Genomic DNA, 18,974 nt, shown 5'->3' on the forward strand with positions numbered 1-18,974 from the left:
GTGGGGTGGGATGGGGTCGACTGCGTGCATTATGTAACAAACCCTAAGGGCCTTAATGAGCTTGAAATTAAGGGAGCCTGCATATATGCGAGCACAAATCCGCCAGCAGCAGAGACGTGGGGGTTCCGGGGAACCCCGGCTACGGGAAAGGTTTGCCCCCCTTCCGGGAAAGTTTTGGTCCCTTCCGGGAAAGTTCAGCATTTTTCCGGGAACGGATTTTTTTCCGGGGAAGACCTTTTCCCAGAGTGTGGCCTCACCGCGTCGTCTGGAAATTGCGCGTTTGTTAAGCTGAACACTGCCCACCTCGCCACAGTGGCCTATGGCGAGTCGCCGCTGAACCTGATCATCCACGGCATTGCTGCCGGCTGCTCCAACCCCCGCACCGTTAACGGCGTGCGCGCTGGTTGCGGCCGAGGTGACCAGACCAACGAGTGGTGAGCGGGCTTCTTAGTTAGGTGACTTGGGTCTATCGGAAATGTTGTTCTGGCCTCTGTTGTGTTCCTGCGCTGATTTCTCTGCCGTGCGTGCACCTCGTCATGTGCAGCCTGTGGAGCTTCGAGATCCCGCGCCCCGGCACTGCCGGGTGGAAGTGCCCATCGCCGCCTCCCAGCCCTCCCAAGCCGCCAAGCCCGCCACGCCGCCCCGGCCGGCCGCCGCCGTCCCCGCCGCTGGAGCCGTCCCCACCATCACCCCAGCCGCCGCGCCCACCGCGCCCACCGCGCCGGCCGCCGGCCCCGCCCGGTACTACCATTAGCTCCGAGGCTGATGACCCGCCATCGCCGCCGCCCGCGCCTCCGAGTCCGCCGTCGCGCCCGCCGTTCCCCAGCCCTGACCCGCCAAGCCCTCCAGACGTGCCAATGCCGCCCGGCCTGCCTCCGCCTGCTCCCCCGCCGTCGCCGCCGTCGCCCGAGCCACCGAGCCCGCCGTCGCCGCCGGACGCGCCGCCGCCCGACATGCCAAACCCGCCGTCCCCCACACCTCCATCGCCACCGTCGCCACCGGCACCCCCGGACGCGCCACCACCTGACATGCCCAACCCGCCATCCCCCACCCCGCCGTCGCCGCCCACGCCGCCGGAGCCGCCGTCACCGCCAGACTTGCCGCCTCCGAACTTGCCCAACCCTCCTTCGCCGGAGCCACCCTCGCCACCAACTCCACCTGAACCGCCGTCGCCGCCGGACCTGCCGCCGCCTGACTTCCCGGCCCCGCCCTCACCGAAGCCGCCGCGACCGCCCCGGCCCCCGAGCCCCCAGCCCCCGCACGCACCTCCACCTCCACCCCCTCCACCGCCGCCGCCGCCAGACGCGCCGCCGCCAAGCCCGGAGCCCCCCACGCCTCCTAGCCCGAACCCGCCATTGCCGCCCAGCCCGCCGCAGCCACCCAGCCCCTCGCCACCGTACATCTGCGTGGCATGTGAGTTGACACGGGGCCCGTCTGCGCCATCTTCTTAACGTGGGAGTGCGACCGTCTCTCACGCTTACCCGATGTACCGCTTGCCCTGTCCCCTTCCCCTTTCACAGGTCCTTATCTCTTCCTTGACGAGATACATTATCAGGACGCAAGCACGGGCACGTCGGCGCAGAAGGTGGAGCTGCTAGCCGCCACAAACTTCGATGCCAACCGCATCACGCTGGCCATCTACACCTTCACCTCCTCGGGCGACACCAACACCGCCGTCATCGCGCTCAACGGCGGCGCCGCGTCCGTAAGCAAGATCCAGCTGTCCGGCGATTACGTGTCCTGGTCCGCCATTACTGTGTCGCTGCCGGCGGGCACACTGCCCACGACTGAGGGCGCAAACCTCCTGGGCGCCATTGCGGTGGTGGTGACTTGCGACAACGGCGCCAGCACCGTCACGGAGTTCCGCGCGTTCGGCTCCACCTCCGGCATCGGCCTTACCGCCACGACCGGCCTGGCTTCTGGTGAGTGCGCCAGCTGCCCAACAGCCACTAGCTCACGGAGTCACGGGCCCGTTGGCGGAGTCATGGCAAGCACAGTGCCCAGCATCAGCCTGTTCCCTACGTGCCATGTCTCGACTGACGCCCGTGTCTGCCACGCTTGTTGCGCAGGTTACACGGCCAGCTTAATCACGACCAACGACCAGCCGCCGGCGCAACTGTACGAGAGTGCCCAGACGGCCGCGGGCACCTCCATCCAGCTGACTGGGCCCGGCCGCACACCCGACGACGCCTGGACCGGCTGGTTAAGTGGCAACCTTGCCACCTGGGGCAGCATCAACGACTGGACGATCAACCCGCTGGAGCCCAGCAGCCCTGCCATCGAGCAGTGCGGGGCCATCGTGCCCAAGCCCAAGTGCGAGCCATGTAAGCCTCCGGCGCGCAGAATGCTTTCTGCTACCTCCCACCTGTTTCTCGCGGACTAATGTACATACCGCAATCACGTGTGTCCCTCCTCCAGGCCCGTCCATCTTTGTGAGCGAGTTCCACTACGCTGACAGCGGCAGCTCCTCGGGCTCAACCGCGCAGCGCCTGGAGGTGATGGTGCCCACCGTGCTCGACCACTCGAAGCTCGCTATCGTGCCATACAAGTTCCTGGTTGACGCTGCCAGCGGCACCAACGGCGGCTTGGCCCTAGGGTCGCCCGTGCTGCTGAGCACGCCGGACGGCGCAGCGCGCATCCTCACCAACTACCTGCTGCAAAGCAACGTGGCATGGCGCGTGATGACGATCGACATGACTGGGCTCATGTACGACCCCTCCACGGCACCGGGCACCCTAGGCGGTGTGTACCTGATGATGTACTGCGACAATGGCCTGAAGACGCCCGTAGACAGCTTCACGTATGGCAGCCTGACTGGCGTGCCTGCCAACCTGCAGTACATTGCCGTCACCGGCATTGCCATGGGTGAGCTAATGTGTTGGGAAGCGTTGCTGAGGGGTTAGCGCCAAGCCGCCAGCGCAACTGTCGCTGTCCGGGGTTCAGTCGGCGTGCACGTCTGCAACCATGCCTAGGTATTCCTGTCACGTTTCCCCGTGGCCCTCGCAGGGTTTGCTGTACAATTTGGACACGTGAACCAGGTTGAAGCCAGTGGCGTATCAGGAACTTCTCCGGCATCATCCATCCAGAGGGCAGGAGAAGGCGTTTACCCGTGGGACTTCCCCGCCTGGACCGTAGCTTCCGTCAATTATGGAACCATTGATACCTCTACGCTCAAACCTTACGTGCCTCCATATGAGCAATGTGGTGGCCCCGCACCTCCGCAGAGCCCTGACCCACCTTCCCCAATGCCGCCATCGCCTCCACCAAGCCCGATCCCACCAAGTCCAAGGCCGCCGTCACCTCCACCAAGTCCTCAGCCACCCTCCCCAGACCCACCATCTCCTGCGCCGCCTTCGCCTGCGCCGCCTAGCCCTGTGCCGCCGTCGCCGGAGCCTCCCAGCCCTGCGCCGCCTGTGCCTCCGAGCCCCGCGCCGCCTTCTCCGGAGCCGCCTAGCCCTGCGCCTCCGTCGCCGGAGCCTCCCAGCCCTGCGCCGCCTGTGCCTCCGAGCCCCGCGCCGCCTTCTCCGGAGCCACCTAGCCCTGCGCCGCCTTCTCCGGAGCCTCCCAGCCCTGCGCCGCCTGTGCCTCCGAGCCCCGCGCCGCCATCTCCGGAGCCGCCTAGCCCTGCGCCTCCGTCGCCGGAGCCTCCCAGCCCTGCGCCGCCTGTGCCTCCGAGCCCCGCGCCGCCTTCGCCTGCGCCGCCTAGCCCTGTGCCGCCGTCGCCGGAGCCTCCCAGCCCTGCGCCGCCTGTGCCTCCGAGCCCCGCGCCGCCTTCTCCGGAGCCGCCTAGCCCTGCGCCTCCGTCGCCGGAGCCTCCCAGCCCTGCGCCGCCTGTGCCTCCGAGCCCCGCGCCGCCTTCTCCGGAGCCACCTAGCCCTGCGCCGCCTTCTCCGGAGCCTCCCAGCCCTGCGCCGCCTGTGCCTCCGAGCCCCGCGCCGCCATCTCCGGAGCCGCCTAGCCCTGCGCCTCCCTCGCCGGAGCCTCCCAGCCCTGCGCCGCCTGTGCCTCCGAGCCCCGCGCCGCCTTCTCCGGAGCCACCTAGCCCTGCGCCTCCCTCGCCGGAGCCTCCCAGCCCTGCGCCGCCTGTGCCTCCGAGCCCCGCGCCGCCTTCTCCGGAGCCGCCTAGCCCTGCGCCTCCGTCGCCGGAGCCTCCCAGCCCTGCGCCGCCTGTGCCTCCGAGCCCCGCGCCGCCTTCTCCGGAGCCACCTAGCCCTGCGCCGCCGTCGCCGGAGCCTCCCAGCCCTGCGCCGCCTGTGCCTCCGAGCCCCGCGCCGCCATCTCCGGAGCCGCCTAGCCCTGCGCCTCCGTCGCCGGAGCCTCCCAGCCCTGCGCCGCCTGTGCCTCCGAGCCCCGCGCCGCCTTCTCCGGAGCCGCCTAGCCCTGCGCCTCCGTCGCCGGAGCCTCCCAGCCCTGCGCCGCCTGTGCCTCCGAGCCCCGCGCCGCCATCTCCGGCGCCGCCTAGCCCTGCGCCTCCGTCGCCGGAGCCTCCCAGCCCTGCGCCGCCTGTGCCTCCGAGCCCCGCGCCGCCTTCTCCGGAGCCGCCTAGCCCTGCGCCTCCGTCGCCGGAGCCTCCCAGCCCTGCGCCGCCTGTGCCTCCGAGCCCCGCGCCGCCTTCTCCGGAGCCACCTAGCCCTGCGCCTCCGTCGCCGGAGCCTCCCAGCCCTGCGCCGCCTGTGCCTCCGAGCCCCGCGCCGCCATCTCCGGCGCCGCCTAGCCCTGCGCCTCCGTCGCCGGAGCCTCCCAGCCCTGCGCCGCCTGTGCCTCCGAGCCCCGCGCCGCCTTCTCCGGAGCCGCCTAGCCCTGCGCCTCCGTCGCCGGAGCCTCCCAGCCCTGCGCCGCCTGTGCCTCCGAGCCCCGCGCCGCCATCTCCGGAGCCGCCTAGCCCTGCGCCTCCCTCGCCGGAGCCTCCCAGCCCTGCGCCGCCTGTGCCTCCGAGCCCCGCGCCGCCATCTCCGGAGCCGCCTAGCCCTGCGCCTCCGTCGCCGGAGCCTCCCAGCCCTGCGCCGCCTGTGCCTCCGAGCCCCGCGCCGCCTTCTCCGGAGCCGCCTAGCCCTGCGCCTCCCTCGCCGGAGCCTCCCAGCCCTGCGCCGCCTGTGCCTCCGAGCCCCGCGCCGCCTTCTCCGGAGCCACCTAGCCCTGCGCCACCGTCGCCGGAGCCTCCCAGCCCTGCGCCGCCTGTGCCTCCGAGCCCCGCGCCGCCATCTCCGGCGCCGCCTAGCCCTGCGCCTCCGTCGCCGGAGCCTCCCAGCCCTGCGCCGCCTGTGCCTCCGCGCCCCGCGCCGCCTTCTCCGGAGCCACCTAGCCCTGCGCCGCCGTCGCCGGAGCCTCCCAGCCCTGCGCCGCCTGTGCCTCCGAGCCCCGCGCCGCCTTCGCCGGAGCCGCCTAGCCCTGCGCCGCCGTCGCCGGAGCCTCCCAGCCCTGCGCCGCCTGTGCCTCCGAGCCCCGCGCCGCCATCTCCGGCGCCGCCTAGCCCTGCGCCTCCGTCGCCGGAGCCTCCCAGCCCTGCGCCGCCTGTGCCTCCGAGCCCCGCGCCGCCTTCTCCGGCGCCGCCTAGCCCTGCGCCTCCCTCGCCGGAGCCTCCCAGCCCTGCGCCGCCTGTGCCTCCGAGCCCCGCGCCACCATCTCCGGAGCCGCCTAGCCCTGCGCCTCCCTCGCCGGAGCCTCCCAGCCCTGCGCCGCCTGTGCCTCCGAGCCCCGCGCCGCCTTCGCCGGAGCCACCTAGCCCTGCGCCTCCCTCGCCGGAGCCTCCCAGCCCTGCGCCGCCTGTGCCTCCGAGCCCCGCGCCGCCTTCTCCGGAGCCGCCTAGCCCTGCGCCTCCGTCGCCGGAGCCTCCCAGCCCTGCGCCGCCTGTGCCTCCGAGCCCCGCGCCGCCTTCTCCGGAGCCACCTAGCCCTGCGCCACCGTCGCCGGAGCCTCCCAGCCCTGCGCCGCCTGTGCCTCCGAGCCCCGCGCCGCCTTCTCCGGAGCCACCTAGCCCTGCGCCACCGTCGCCGGAGCCTCCCAGCCCTGCGCCGCCTGTGCCTCCGAGCCCCGCGCCGCCTTCTCCGGAGCCGCCTAGCCCTGCGCCTCCGTCGCCGGAGCCTCCCAGCCCTGCGCCGCCTGTGCCTCCGAGCCCCGCGCCGCCATCTCCGGCGCCGCCTAGCCCTGCGCCTCCGTCGCCGGAGCCTCCCAGCCCTGCGCCGCCTGTGCCTCCGAGCCCCGCGCCGCCATCTCCGGAGCCGCCTAGCCCTGCGCCTCCCTCGCCGGAGCCTCCCAGCCCTGCGCCGCCTGTGCCTCCGAGCCCCGCGCCGCCTTCTCCGGAGCCGCCTAGCCCTGCGCCTCCGTCGCCGGAGCCTCCCAGCCCTGCGCCGCCTGTGCCTCCGAGCCCCGCGCCGCCATCTCCGGCGCCGCCTAGCCCTGCGCCTCCGTCGCCGGAGCCTCCCAGCCCTGCGCCGCCTGTGCCTCCGAGCCCCGCGCCGCCTTCTCCGGAGCCACCTAGCCCTGCGCCTCCGTCGCCGGAGCCTCCCAGCCCTGCGCCGCCTGTGCCTCCGAGCCCCGCGCCGCCTTCTCCGGCGCCGCCTAGCCCTGCGCCTCCGTCGCCGGAGCCTCCCAGCCCTGCGCCGCCTGTGCCTCCGAGCCCCGCGCCGCCATCTCCGGCGCCGCCTAGCCCTGCGCCTCCGTCGCCGGAGCCTCCCAGCCCTGCGCCGCCTGTGCCTCCGAGCCCCGCGCCGCCTTCTCCGGAGCCGCCTAGCCCTGCGCCACCGTCGCCGGAGCCTCCCAGCCCTGCGCCGCCTGTGCCTCCGAGCCCCGCGCCGCCTTCGCCGGAGCCGCCTAGCCCTGCGCCTCCCTCGCCGGAGCCTCCCAGCCCTGCGCCGCCTGTGCCTCCGAGCCCCGCGCCGCCTTCTCCGGAGCCGCCTAGCCCTGCGCCTCCGTCGCCGGAGCCTCCCAGCCCTGCGCCGCCTGTGCCTCCGAGCCCCGCGCCGCCATCGCCGGAGCCGCCTAGCCCTGCGCCTCCGTCGCCGGAGCCTCCCAGCCCTGCGCCGCCTGTGCCTCCGAGCCCCGCGCCGCCTTCTCCGGAGCCGCCTAGCCCTGCGCCTCCGTCGCCGGAGCCTCCCAGCCCTGCGCCGCCTGTGCCTCCGAGCCCCGCGCCGCCATCGCCGGAGCCGCCTAGCCCTGCGCCTCCGTCGCCGGAGCCTCCCAGCCCTGCGCCGCCTGTGCCTCCGAGCCCCGCGCCGCCTTCTCCGGAGCCGCCTAGCCCTGCGCCTCCGTCGCCGGAGCCTCCCAGCCCTGCGCCGCCTGTGCCTCCGAGCCCCGCGCCGCCTTCTCCGGAGCCGCCTAGCCCTGCGCCTCCCTCGCCGGAGCCTCCCAGCCCTGCGCCGCCTGTGCCTCCGAGCCCCGCGCCGCCTTCTCCGGAGCCACCTAGCCCTGCGCCACCGTCGCCGGAGCCTCCCAGCCCTGCGCCGCCTGTGCCTCCGAGCCCCGCGCCGCCTTCTCCGGAGCCGCCTAGCCCTGCGCCTCCGTCGCCGGAGCCTCCCAGCCCTGCGCCGCCTGTGCCTCCGAGCCCCGCGCCGCCTTCTCCGGAGCCACCTAGCCCTGCGCCTCCTTCGCCGGAGCCTCCCAGCCCTGCGCCGCCTGTGCCTCCGAGCCCCGCGCCGCCTTCTCCGGAGCCGCCTAGCCCTGCGCCACCGTCGCCGGAGCCTCCCAGCCCTGCGCCGCCTGTGCCTCCGAGCCCCGCGCCGCCTTCGCCGGAGCCGCCTAGCCCTGCGCCTCCCTCGCCGGAGCCTCCCAGCCCTGCGCCGCCTGTGCCTCCGAGCCCCGCGCCGCCTTCTCCGGAGCCACCTAGCCCTGCGCCTCCCTCGCCGGAGCCTCCCAGCCCTGCGCCGCCTGTGCCTCCGAGCCCCGCGCCGCCATCTCCGGAGCCGCCTAGCCCTGCGCCTCCCTCGCCGGAGCCTCCCAGCCCTGCGCCGCCTGTGCCTCCGAGCCCCGCGCCGCCTTCTCCGGAGCCACCTAGCCCTGCGCCACCGTCGCCGGAGCCTCCCAGCCCTGCGCCGCCTGTGCCTCCGAGCCCCGCGCCGCCATCTCCGGAGCCGCCTAGCCCTGCGCCTCCCTCGCCGGAGCCTCCCAGCCCTGCGCCGCCTGTGCCTCCGAGCCCCGCGCCGCCTTCTCCGGAGCCGCCTAGCCCTGCGCCTCCCTCGCCGGAGCCTCCCAGCCCTGCGCCGCCTGTGCCTCCGAGCCCCGCGCCGCCATCTCCGGAGCCGCCTAGCCCTGCGCCTCCGTCGCCGGAGCCTCCCAGCCCTGCCCCGCCGTCGCCTGCGCCGCCCAGCCCCGCGCCTGGCGTGCCTCCGCCGTCGCCCGAGCCTCCCAGCCCGGCCCCGCCGTCGCCTGCGCCGCCCAGCCCCGCGCCTGGCGTGCCTCCGCCGTCGCCCGAGCCTCCCAGCCCGGCCCCGCCGTCGCCCGCGCCGCCCAGCCCCGCGCCTGGCGTGCCTCCGCCGTCGCCCGAGCCTCCCAGCCCGGCCCCGCCGTCGCCTGCGCCGCCCAGCCCCGCGCCTGGCGTGCCTCCGCCGTCGCCCGAGCCTCCCAGCCCGGCCCCGCCGTCGCCTGCGCCGCCCAGCCCCGCGCCTGGCGTGCCTCCGCCGTCGCCCGAGCCTCCCAGCCCGGCCCCGCCGTCGCCTGCGCCGCCCAGCCCCGCGCCTGGCGTGCCTCCGCCGTCGCCCGAGCCTCCCAGCCCGGCCCCGCCGTCGCCTGCGCCGCCCAGCCCCGCGCCTGGCGTGCCTCCGCCGTCGCCTGAGCCTCCCAGCCCGGCCCCGCCGTCGCCTGCGCCGCCCAGCCCCGCGCCTGGCGTGCCTCCGCCGTCGCCCGAGCCTCCCAGCCCGGCCCCGCCGTCGCCTGAGCCGCCCAGCCCCGCGCCTGGCGTGCCTCCGAGGTCGCCCGAGCCTCCCAGCCCGGCCCCGCCGTCACCTGCGCCGCCCAGCCCCGCGCCTGGCGTGCCTCCGCCGTCGCCCGAGCCTCCCAGCCCGGCCCCGCCCTCACCTGCGCCGCCCAGCCCCGCGCCTGGCGTGCCTCCGCCGTCGCCCGAGCCTCCCAGCCCGGCCCCGCCGTCGCCTGCGCCGCCCAGCCCCGCGCCTGGCGTGCCTCCGCCGTCGCCCGAGCCTCCCAGCCCGGCCCCGCCGTCGCCGGCGCTGCCCAGCCCCGCGCCTGGCGTGCCTCCGCCGTCGCCCGAGCCTCCCAGCCCGGCCCCGCCGTCGCCGGCGCTGCCCAGCCCCGCGCCTGGCATGCCTCCGCCGTCGCCCGAGCCTCCCAGCCCGGCCCCGCCGTCGCCTGCGCCGCCCAGCCCCGCGCCTGGCGTGCCTCCGCCGTCGCCTGAGCCTCCCAGCCCGGCCCCGCCGTCGCCTGCGCCGCCCAGCCCCGCGCCTGGCGTGCCTCCGCCGTCGCCCGAGCCTCCCAGCCCGGCCCCGCCGTCGCCGGCGCTGCCCAGCCCCGCGCCTGGCATGCCTCCGCCGTCGCCCGAGCCTCCCAGCCCGGCCCCGCCGTCGCCCGCGCCGCCCAGCCCCGCGCCTGGCGTGCCTCCGCCGTCGCCCGAGCCTCCCAGCCCGGCCCCGCCGTCGCCTGCGCCGCCCAGCCCCGCGCCTGGCGTGCCTCCGCCGTCGCCTGAGCCTCCCAGCCCGGCCCCGCCGTCGCCTGCGCCGCCCAGCCCCGCGCCTGGCTTGCCTCCTCCGTCGCCCGCGCCTCCCAGCCCAGCTCCGGGCGTGCCCCCTCCGTCGCCCGAGCCTCCCAGCCCTGCGCCTGGCGTACCGCCGCCGTCGCCCTCACCTCCAAGCCCAGCTCCGGGCGTGCCCCCTCCGTCGCCCGAGCCTCCCAGCCCTGCGCCTGGCGTACCGCCACCGTCGCCCTCACCTCCAAGCCCTGCGCCTGGCTTGCCTCCTCCGTCGCCCGCGCCTCCCAGCCCAGCTCCGGGCGTTCCGCCACCATCGCCCTCACCTCCAAGCCCAGCTCCGGGCGTGCCCCCTCCGTCGCCCGCGCCTCCCAGCCCTGCGCCTGGCGTACCGCCGCCGTCGCCCTCACCTCCAAGCCCAGCTCCGGGCGTGCCTCCTCCGTCGCCCGCGCCTCCCAGCCCAGCTCCGGGCGTTCCGCCGCCGTCGCCCTCACCTCCAAGCCCAGCTCCGGGCGTACCGCCGCCGTCGCCCTCACCTCCAAGCCCAGCTCCGGGCGTACCGCCGCCGTCGCCCTCACCTCCAAGCCCAGCTCCGGGCGTACCGCCGCCGTCGCCCTCACCTCCAAGCCCAGCTCCGGGCGTGCCGCCGCCGTCGCCCTTACCTCCCAGCCCGGCGCCTGGCGTGCCCCCTCCGTCGCCCGAGCCTCCCAGCCCTGCGCCTGGCGTACCGCCGCCGTCGCCCTCACCTCCAAGCCCAGCTCCGGGCGTGCCGCCGCCGTCGCCCGCGCCTCCCAGCCCTGCGCCTGGCGTACCGCCGCCATCGCCCTCACCTCCAAGCCCAGCTCCTGGCGTGCCTCCGCCGTCGCCCGCGCCTCCCAGCCCAGCTCCGGGCGTACCGCCGCCGTCGCCCTCACCTCCAAGCCCAGCTCCGGGCGTACCGCCGCCGTCGCCCTCACCTCCAAGCCCAGCTCCGGGCGTGCCGCCGCCGTCGCCCTTACCTCCCAGCCCGGCGCCTGGCGTGCCCCCTCCGTCGCCCGAGCCTCCCAGCCCTGCGCCTGGCGTACCGCCGCCGTCGCCCTCACCTCCAAGCCCAGCTCCGGGCGTGCCGCCGCCGTCGCCCGCGCCTCCCAGCCCTGCGCCTGGCGTACCGCCGCCATCGCCCTCACCTCCAAGCCCAGCTCCTGGCGTGCCTCCGCCGTCGCCCGCGCCTCCCAGCCCAGCTCCGGGCGTACCGCCGCCGTCGCCCTCACCTCCAAGCCCAGCTCCGGGCGTACCGCCGCCGTCGCCCTCACCTCCAAGCCCAGCTCCGGGCGTGCCGCCGCCGTCGCCCTCACCTCCAAGCCCAGCTCCGGGCGTACCGCCGCCGTCGCCCGAGCCTCCCAGCCCAGCTCCGGGCGTACCGCCGCCGTCGCCCTCACCTCCAAGCCCAGCTCCGGGCGTACCGCCGCCGTCGCCCTCACCTCCAAGCCCAGCTCCGGGCGTGCCGCCGCCGTCGCCCTCACCTCCAAGCCCAGCTCCGGGCGTGCCCCCTCTGTCGCCCGAGCCTCCCAGCCCTGCGCCTGGCGTACCGCCGCCGTCGCCCTCACCTCCAAGCCCAGCTCCGGGCGTGCCGCCGCCGTCGCCCGAGCCTCCCAGCCCTGCGCCTGGCGTGCCTCCTCCGTCGCCCGAGCCTCCCAGCCCTGCGCCTGGCGTACCGCCGCCGTCGCCCTCACCTCCAAGCCCAGCTCCGGGCGTGCCGCCGCCGTCGCCCTCACCTCCCAGCCCTGCGCCTGGCGTGCCGCCTCCGTCGCCCGCGCCTCCCAGCCCTGCGCCTGGCGTACCGCCGCCGTCGCCCTCACCTCCAAGCCCAGCTCCGGGCGTGCCGCCGCCGTCGCCCTCATCTCCCAGCCCTGCACCTGGCGTGCCTCCTCCGTCGCCCGCGCCTCCCAGCCCTTCGCCTGGAGTGCCCCCTCCGTCGCCCTCACCTCCCAGCCCCGCTCCGGGTGTTCCGCCGCCGTCGCCCTCACCTCCCAGCCCTGCGCCTGGCGTGCCGCCTCCGTCGCCCGCGCCGCCCTCTCCACCACCACCTTGTACGGTGTGCGCCACGTTGGTTCTGAAGCCTGATCCAAACGTTTATACAGATTTGGACACACTTTCGTTCATCATTTCTGACGTCAAGATGCAGGAGTATGGCATGGACTATGCGGCCTACCTTAATGATGTTGTTGTGTCGGATCCCCAGTATGGATTCAATTCAGCGGTCATCTTCAACTTCGACTCGTCAAGTGCGATATGGGACGACGATCTGCAGATCTATCCACGCAGTACAGTTTGCGGGAGCCTGAGTCAAAATGATGCGGCCATTTTGCGCGATATGGTTCCCAACGACCGCGTTTCGGGCTGGGCTTACTGGTTTACCATTCTGTTCAACACAGCCGACACCGCTTGCATTGTGTCTGGACTGGCAGCAGACATTGAGTTCAGTCCGCCGAGCTGCTTCGACAAGAGTCCTGTCCCGTACTCGCAATGTACGGCTGCTTCTCCACCTGAGCCACCGAGCCCAGAACCGCCGAGTCCCGAGCCCCCATCGCCTCCTCCTCCCAGCCCAGAGCCAGGCGTGCCTCCCCCCAGCCCGGAGCCCCCGTCGCCTCCTCCTCCCAGCCCAGAGCCCGGTGTGCCTCCGCCCAGCCCGGTGCCGCCGTCACCTCCTCCTCCGCCTCCTCCGGACGCGCCTCCACCCTCCCCGGTGCCGCCGTCACCTCCTCCTCCGCCTCCTCCGGACGCGCCTCCACCCTCCCCGGTGCCGCCGTCACCTCCTCCTCCGCCTCCTCCGGATGCGCCTCCACCCTCCCCGGTGCCGCCGTCGCCTCCTCCTCCGCCTCCTCCGGATGCGCCTCCACCCTCCCCGGTGCCGCCGTCGCCTCCTCCTCCGCCTCCTCCGGATGCGCCTCCGCCCTCCCCGGTGCCGCCGTCACCTCCTCCTCCGCCTCCTCCGGATGCGCCTCCACCCTCCCCGGTGCCGCCGTCGCCTCCTCCTCCGCCTCCTCCGGATGCGCCTCCACCCTCCCCGGTGCCCCCGTCACCTCCTCCTCCGCCTCCTCCGGATACGCCTCCACCCAGTCCGCTGCCGCCGTCGCCTCCTCCTCCCAGCCCAGAGCCCGGTGTGCCTCCGCCCAGCCCGGTGCCGCCGTCACCTCCTCCTCCGCCTCCTCCGGATGCGCCTCCACCCTCCCCGGTGCCCCCGTCACCTCCTCCTCCGCCTCCTCCGGACGCGCCTCCACCCTCCCCGGTGCCGCCGTCGCCTCCTCCTCCGCCTCCTCCGGATGCGCCTCCACCCTCCCCGGTGCCGCCGTCGCCTCCTCCTCCGCCTCCTCCGGATGCGCCTCCGCCCAGCCCGGTGCCGCCGTCACCTCCTCCTCCGCCTCCTCCGGATGCGCCTCCACCCAGCCCTGTGCCCCCGTCGCCTCCTCCTCCCAGCCCAGAGCCCGGTGTGCCTCCACCCTCCCCGGTGCCGCCGTCGCCTCCTCCTCCGCCTCCTCCGGACGCGCCTCCACCCTCCCCGGTGCCGCCGTCGCCTCCTCCTCCGCCTCCTCCGGATGCGCCTCCACCCTCCCCGGTGCCGCCGTCGCCTCCTCCTCGGCCTCCTCCGGATGCGCCTCCGCCCTCCCCGGTGCCGCCGTCACCTCCTCCTCCGCCTCCTCCGGATGCGCCTCCACCCTCCCCGGTGCCGCCGTCACCTCCTCCTCCGCCTCCTCCGGATGCGCCTCCACCCTCCCCGGTGCCGCCGTCACCTCCTCCTCCGCCTCCTCCGGATGCGCCTCCACCCTCACCGGTGCCCCCGTCACCTCCTCCTCCGCCTCCTCCGGACGCGCCTCCACCCTCCCCGGTGCCGCCGTCACCTCCTCCTCCGCCTCCTCCGGATGCGCCTCCACCCTCCCCGGTGCCGCCGTCACCTCCTCCTCCGCCTCCTCCGGATGCGCCTCCACCCTCCCCGGTGCCCCCGTCACCTCCTCCTCCGCCTCCTCCGGACGCGCCTCCTCCCTCCCCGGTGCCGCCGTCACCTCCTCCTCCGCCTCCTCCGGATGCGCCTCCACCCTCCCCGGTGCCCCCGTCACCTCCTCCTCCGCCTCCTCCGGACGCGCCTCCACCCAGTCCGCTGCCGCCGTCACCTCCTCCTCCCAGCCCAGAGCCCGGTGTGCCTCCTCCCAGCCCGGTGCCGCCGTCGCCTCCTCCTCCGCCTCCTCCGGATGCGCCTCCACCCTCCCCGGTGCCGCCGTCACCTCCTCCTCCGCCTCCTCCTGACGCGCCACCACCCTCCCCGGTGCCGCCGTCACCTCCTCCTCCGCCTCCTCCACAACTTCCGCCACCACCTAGTCCTGTCCCGCCCTCGCCACCGCCCCCGGGCGCCCCGCCGCCCTCCCCGGTGCCGCCGTCGCCTCCGCCACCTCCTCCTCCGGGCGCTCCTCCACCCAGTCCGCTGCCGCCGTCCCCCCCTCCTCCGCCTCCCCCGGGGGCGCCACCCCCACCGCCGCCAGACGCACCGCCTCCGAGTCCACTGCCCCCCTCTCCGCCGCCACCGCCTCCTCCGGGCGCGCCGCCGCCTCCTCCACCAGGTGCACCGCTGCCACCGCCACCGGGTGCGCCTCCTCCACCACCGCCGGGAGCACCACCACCGCCGCCACCGGGATCGCCCGCGCCCCCCTCACCTGATCCGCCGTCACCCCCACCGCCTGACTCGCCGCCGCCACCGCCGCCGTTCTTCACGACTACCTCTCCCCCGCCGCCGCCGCCACCTCCGCCGGAGTCACCTCCACCACCTCCGCCACCTCCGCCCGACTTGCCGCCATCACCACCGCCCTCACCTCCCCCGCCACCGCCGCCGGACATGCCTCCACCCCCATCGCCACCTCCGCCAGATCCGCCTCCACCCCCGCCGCCGCCGCCCAATTTGCCGCCGCCCAAGGCTATCGCCGCCAAGGTTGCGCCCCCGCTGCCGCCGCTCCCTCCGGACACGCCGCCACCGGCCGCGCCGCCGGAGCCCGTCTGTCGCACTGTGGGTCCGACGACTCAGCTGGACAGCCCTCCGCCCGGCTCTCGTGCCTGCGGTGACCAGGCCACTTGCCTGGACGTACGCCTGGACTCGCAGGAGTGTCAGTATATGACAGTCGGTGGCGTCACCTACCTATGTAAGTGACAGCACCTGTCTGATGGAGCCCCAACTGCAGCCCTGGTCGTCTGTTTGCACGTGCCCGCCACTTACTCGGTCATGTGCTTCGCGCCCTGACCTGCCCCTTCTGGATGTGCGCTGTGCCTCGCAGACTGCCCAGTTTGCGTCCAGTGGCCACGCGACGGCAGCAACTGCGCATTGGCGAACATAGTCCCTTCGTCACCGCCGCCGTCGGCACGCCGTGGCGTCGCCGGCTCCACCATCGGCGGCATCACTGGCGGCGTGGACAAGGTCTGCAGCGGCGACCGGCTGGCTTCCGTGATTGAGGGCGCAGGCGGCGTGCCGGTGCCAGGTGGCATCAACGAGGTGCGCGCCAAGCTACTGCGTCACGAGGCTGCCTTGCCTGCCGTATGTGTGCCTAGTCCCTGTTTGTCCAGCCTGTCTGACACGCGCCTGTACGCGCGACGCCCGGCCCGCCGTGCTGCAGGTCACGCCCTGGTCCTCAGGCAACAGCAGCCGCTACTGCCAGTGGGTGCGCTGGAAGGACGGCGACATGAGTCCGCAGCCAGTTCTGTACTCGGTGCGCTCGGGCAGCAAGTCCTGCAGCACGCTGGACATGAGCACCATGATCAGCGTCAACGGCATGTCCGCCACCTGCTCCGCGCCGCGCTTCGACGCCACCACTGGCGCCGTGGCCGGCTGCCAGAGCAACGACGGCACCATTTTCAACGAGTGGTGAGCGCCTGGTTGGGTGGGCTTTGCTGGGTGCGGCGTCGCCCGGTAGGGCACTTTGCGTACACGTCGGTGCAGAGGCGTGAGCAGCAACGGGCTTTTGCCAACGACCGTGTTGTTACCGTTTTGTGTGCGTCTCGCCATGCAGCTTGTGGACGATCACGGTGCCGCGCCCCGGCGGCGTCGGCTGGACCAGCGACGTCTGCGTCGACCCACCGAACGCAGCCGGCGCTCCGCCGCCGCCTCCCAAGCGTGACGGCGGTACGTCTTCCAAGCGCGCCCCACCACTGCCGCCGCAGCCGCCCTCGCCGCCCGACCCGTGCCTGCTCACCGGCCCGTCGACCGAGTCGGCGGGTGGTGGCAACACCGCTTGCGCGGACCAGGCCTCGTGCCTGGACCTGCTGTTTAATAGCGGCGAGTGCGAGTGGCGCGACGACCCACAGGGAGGCACCAAGCTCTACCTCTGTAAGTCGACACGTCGCCGCTGATACCCTGACCGTGCGCACTGCTTGCCACCGCACATTCCTCCTTATGCGTGTAATACCGTGTCTTACAGTGCACCATGGCCGCGCCCTTTGTCCCGCAGACTGCCCCGTGTGCCTGACCTGGCCGCGTTCCGGCTCCGCCTGCGCGCTGAGCGCTGCCAGCACCATCGACTACGTGTGTGCGGGCGACGAGATGAGCACCGTCCTCGACCCCGGCAGCGGTATACCGGTGCCGGGCGGTGTGTCGGTGGAGACGCTGTGGAGCCCGCAGACCAAGTACTGCCAATGGGTGCGCTGGGCCTCAGACGACACCGGCCTGCAGACCGTCTACTTCTCCATTAAGGACGGCACCGGCCGCTGCGCGCGCCGCAGCCCCGTGGACGTGACCGTGCGAGGCGTGAGCGCCAGCTGCAACGTGCCGCGCACCAACCCCTTCAACGGCTACGCCGGCTGCGCGGGCAACGACGACGTGGACAACGAGTGCCTGTGGAGCTTCCAGGTGCCGCGGCCCGGCGGTCCGGGCTGGACAGGCGGCGAGGTGTGCGTGGATCCTCCCGCGCCCGCCGTTGCGCCTGGCCCGCCGCCGCCGCGCCGCCGCGCGCCCAGCAGCACCAGCAAGGCTGCGCCGCCGCTGCCGCCTGATCCGCCGCCGCCGTCGCCGCCGCCGCCGCCCAAGCGCAGCGCGGGGCCCGGCCAGCGCATGCCCAACCCGCCGGCGCCGCCGTCCAAGTCGCCGCCGGCGCCCAGCATCAACAAAATCCCGTTCCCCTTCTGCGCCTGCAAGAAGCGCAACGTCAAGAACACGCCCTACCGCCTGGTGTACCAAAACAGAACCAACCTACAGACGCTGTCCGACGGGAAGCAGCGCGTGCGCCACTGCTTCAACGTGGACCTGGTGGACTGCGACTCCACCACCGCATGCTGCGGCATGAGCATCAAGAAGATCGGTAAGACCCCGCGGCGTGAGGCCTGCTCCCCAGGCGTAGTATCCCCGTGACATGAATCGCCCATTGCACATACGCGCTGCCCACGTTCACGCCCACTTCACATGCGCCCCTTGCCCCCTGCCCCTTACCTTCATCAAACAGAGCTGTTTGCCAAGGGCACTTGCCGCTCCTCGGTGCGCCTGGCGCTCTTCGGTGGCCAGTCGGTGACGTGGACGTTCACGCAGAACGAGTATAAGGGCGTCACCTACACTACCTTCAAGCTGCCCACGCTCAACATCCAGCGCAACCAGGTCAACCGCTCCGGCATCGACCTGTGCCTTGTGTTTACGGAGCCGTGCGCCACGCTGGACGACTTCTGCTGGGGCAACCCCGGCAGCTGCCGCGCCACCTTTTTCTCCATCGACGAGAACTGCTGGTAGGTGCGGATGGATGGGCACGGTGTCTGTATGTCAAAGCACGCAAAGGAATGATATGGTGCGTGATTAAGCGGGTGGAACGTTCTCCGCGCGCTCGACTCACGAACCTCGATGCCGTTCCCTGCAGCCCCACTGGAGATATCTCGACCACCAAGACGGGAGACCAGATGGAGCAGATTGTAGGCGCCCCGCCTGTGGTGGAGGTGAGCAGCGGCGCTTAGGGGCAGTTCACCAGGGGGGCCATTGGAGCCAAGGACCTGAGGTGCCTGCAGCACACTTCCGGCCGCCAGCATGCTTGCTAGCTGCAACGTTCGCCATTTTCACCTGCCGCCTTTTTCACATTTCCTTTGCGCAGTTCGACTTCCACCACCACTAAATGCGCCGCGTGGACGGAGCAATGTCGCCTCGACGCAAAAATACTGACATGAAGATTGGAAGAAAGGGGTGCCCAATTACACGCCCCAGAGGGCATGCTAACTGGCGCTTCTGTGACTGTGTGTTGTCCGTTTGTGTGACGGTGTGTTGTCCGTTTGTCAGAGTGCGTGTGCTCTCTTGCGTGTAAATGGGGGACGGCCTTGGTGGCGTGCACAGCCATGGCATATGTGTCGCGGCCAACCGGCGCCAATTCATGCTTTGGGGATTATGTGCATCAACCACACTTGCGATCTGCAGCATAATAGCACATGTGATTGACTCGAAAGTTCTTTCAAACAGCACCCGCCGCTACGTTTTACTCTTGGTCGTGGTTGGTTTCGATTCTCGTTCCTGATCGTGCCTGACAACACCAGTGAGGGTGGCCAGGCGCTATAGTGATGTGCTGGTATTATGGATGCTGTCTGAGTTGGACAAGCAGACCGCACTAAAAACGCAATGGAGAGGGGTGGTTACGATGCACCGTATGTGGGGTTCTACTCGAGGCAGGACGAATGTCCTGTCGCAGGCTTCACCTATTCATCACCGCGTGCGCACAATACGCGTGCGCACAATACGGGTGGCAGGCACCATGATGCTTGATGTTGTGTGCTTGAGAAGTAATTCAGCAAGGTTTGTGTTTGCGCGTGTGTAAATGTGTGTGGTGCTTATACGCTAGGCGTGCCGTGGACAATCTAGTCACGGCATGGGAATACAGAACTTAATCGCTGCATGGGTCAGCCCCGCCACGCCACGCCGAAAAGGTGACGGATGCGGGTCGTGCTTTGGACGCGTTCATCAGCGCTGCGCGCGTGAGGTGCATGCCAGGGTAACCCCTGGTGCATGCTAACGGCCGAAATGCCAAGGCCATGTAAAAGCTTCGTGGGCGGGGTGGCAGGCACACAGACAGAACGGTTCACGGGGCGGGGCGGGCGCACGCGCATATCTACTTTGTACGTTTGTATGTGTGCCACCAGGGCGCCGCAGCACACACGATGGGTCGCCCATTGCTTTCTCCTACGCGGCGTCCCGACACAGGGATCGCATGGACAGGACAGTGAGGCAACAGCGTCGACGTCGACGGTCGGCCTGCGCCTTTATCCCAGCTCTTGGCCCATCAGCTGCTCAACTGGGGATGACCCTTGTGGGATGGCCAATGCGCCCCGCTACCCTAAAGTTTCGTGGGGCGGTGCTGTACCAGGTTAC

At 72.9% G+C, this 18,974-nt stretch overlaps 1 protein-coding gene across 1 annotated transcript; it reads left to right on the plus strand.

Moving 5' to 3' along the window:
* The first annotated feature begins 223 nt into the window (after window positions 1-223).
* CHLRE_06g290676v5 (uncharacterized protein) lies at window positions 224-18,655 on the plus strand. Its single transcript, XM_043063417.1, has 13 exons — window positions 224-1,413; window positions 1,521-1,922; window positions 2,070-2,324; window positions 2,419-2,865; window positions 3,007-3,499; window positions 3,569-14,796; window positions 14,929-15,143; window positions 15,265-15,512; window positions 15,658-15,974; window positions 16,096-16,941; window positions 17,083-17,356; window positions 17,485-17,560; window positions 17,713-18,655. The coding sequence occupies exons 1-13, from the start codon at window positions 537-539 to the stop codon at window positions 17,731-17,733; spliced, it is 15,699 nt and encodes a 5,232-aa protein (XP_042924123.1). The 5' UTR covers window positions 224-536; the 3' UTR covers window positions 17,734-18,655.
* The last annotated feature ends 319 nt before the right edge of the window (window positions 18,656-18,974 follow it).

Source organism: Chlamydomonas reinhardtii, chromosome 6 (assembly GCF_000002595.2).
Source record: "Chlamydomonas reinhardtii strain CC-503 cw92 mt+ chromosome 6, whole genome shotgun sequence".
NCBI lineage: Eukaryota > Viridiplantae > Chlorophyta > Chlorophyceae > Chlamydomonadales > Chlamydomonadaceae > Chlamydomonas > Chlamydomonas reinhardtii.

Coding starts and splice junctions, on each gene's coding strand:
- CHLRE_06g290676v5 (XM_043063417.1), top strand. CDS start 537: ATGTGCAGCCTGTGGAGCTTCGAGATCCCGCGCCCCGGCACTGCCGGG. Junction 14,797..14,928: donor CGGTGGCGTCACCTACCTAT/GTAAGTGACAGC, acceptor TGTGCCTCGCAG/ACTGCCCAGTTTGCGTCCAG. Junction 15,144..15,264: donor TGCCAGGTGGCATCAACGAG/GTGCGCGCCAAG, acceptor GCCGTGCTGCAG/GTCACGCCCTGGTCCTCAGG.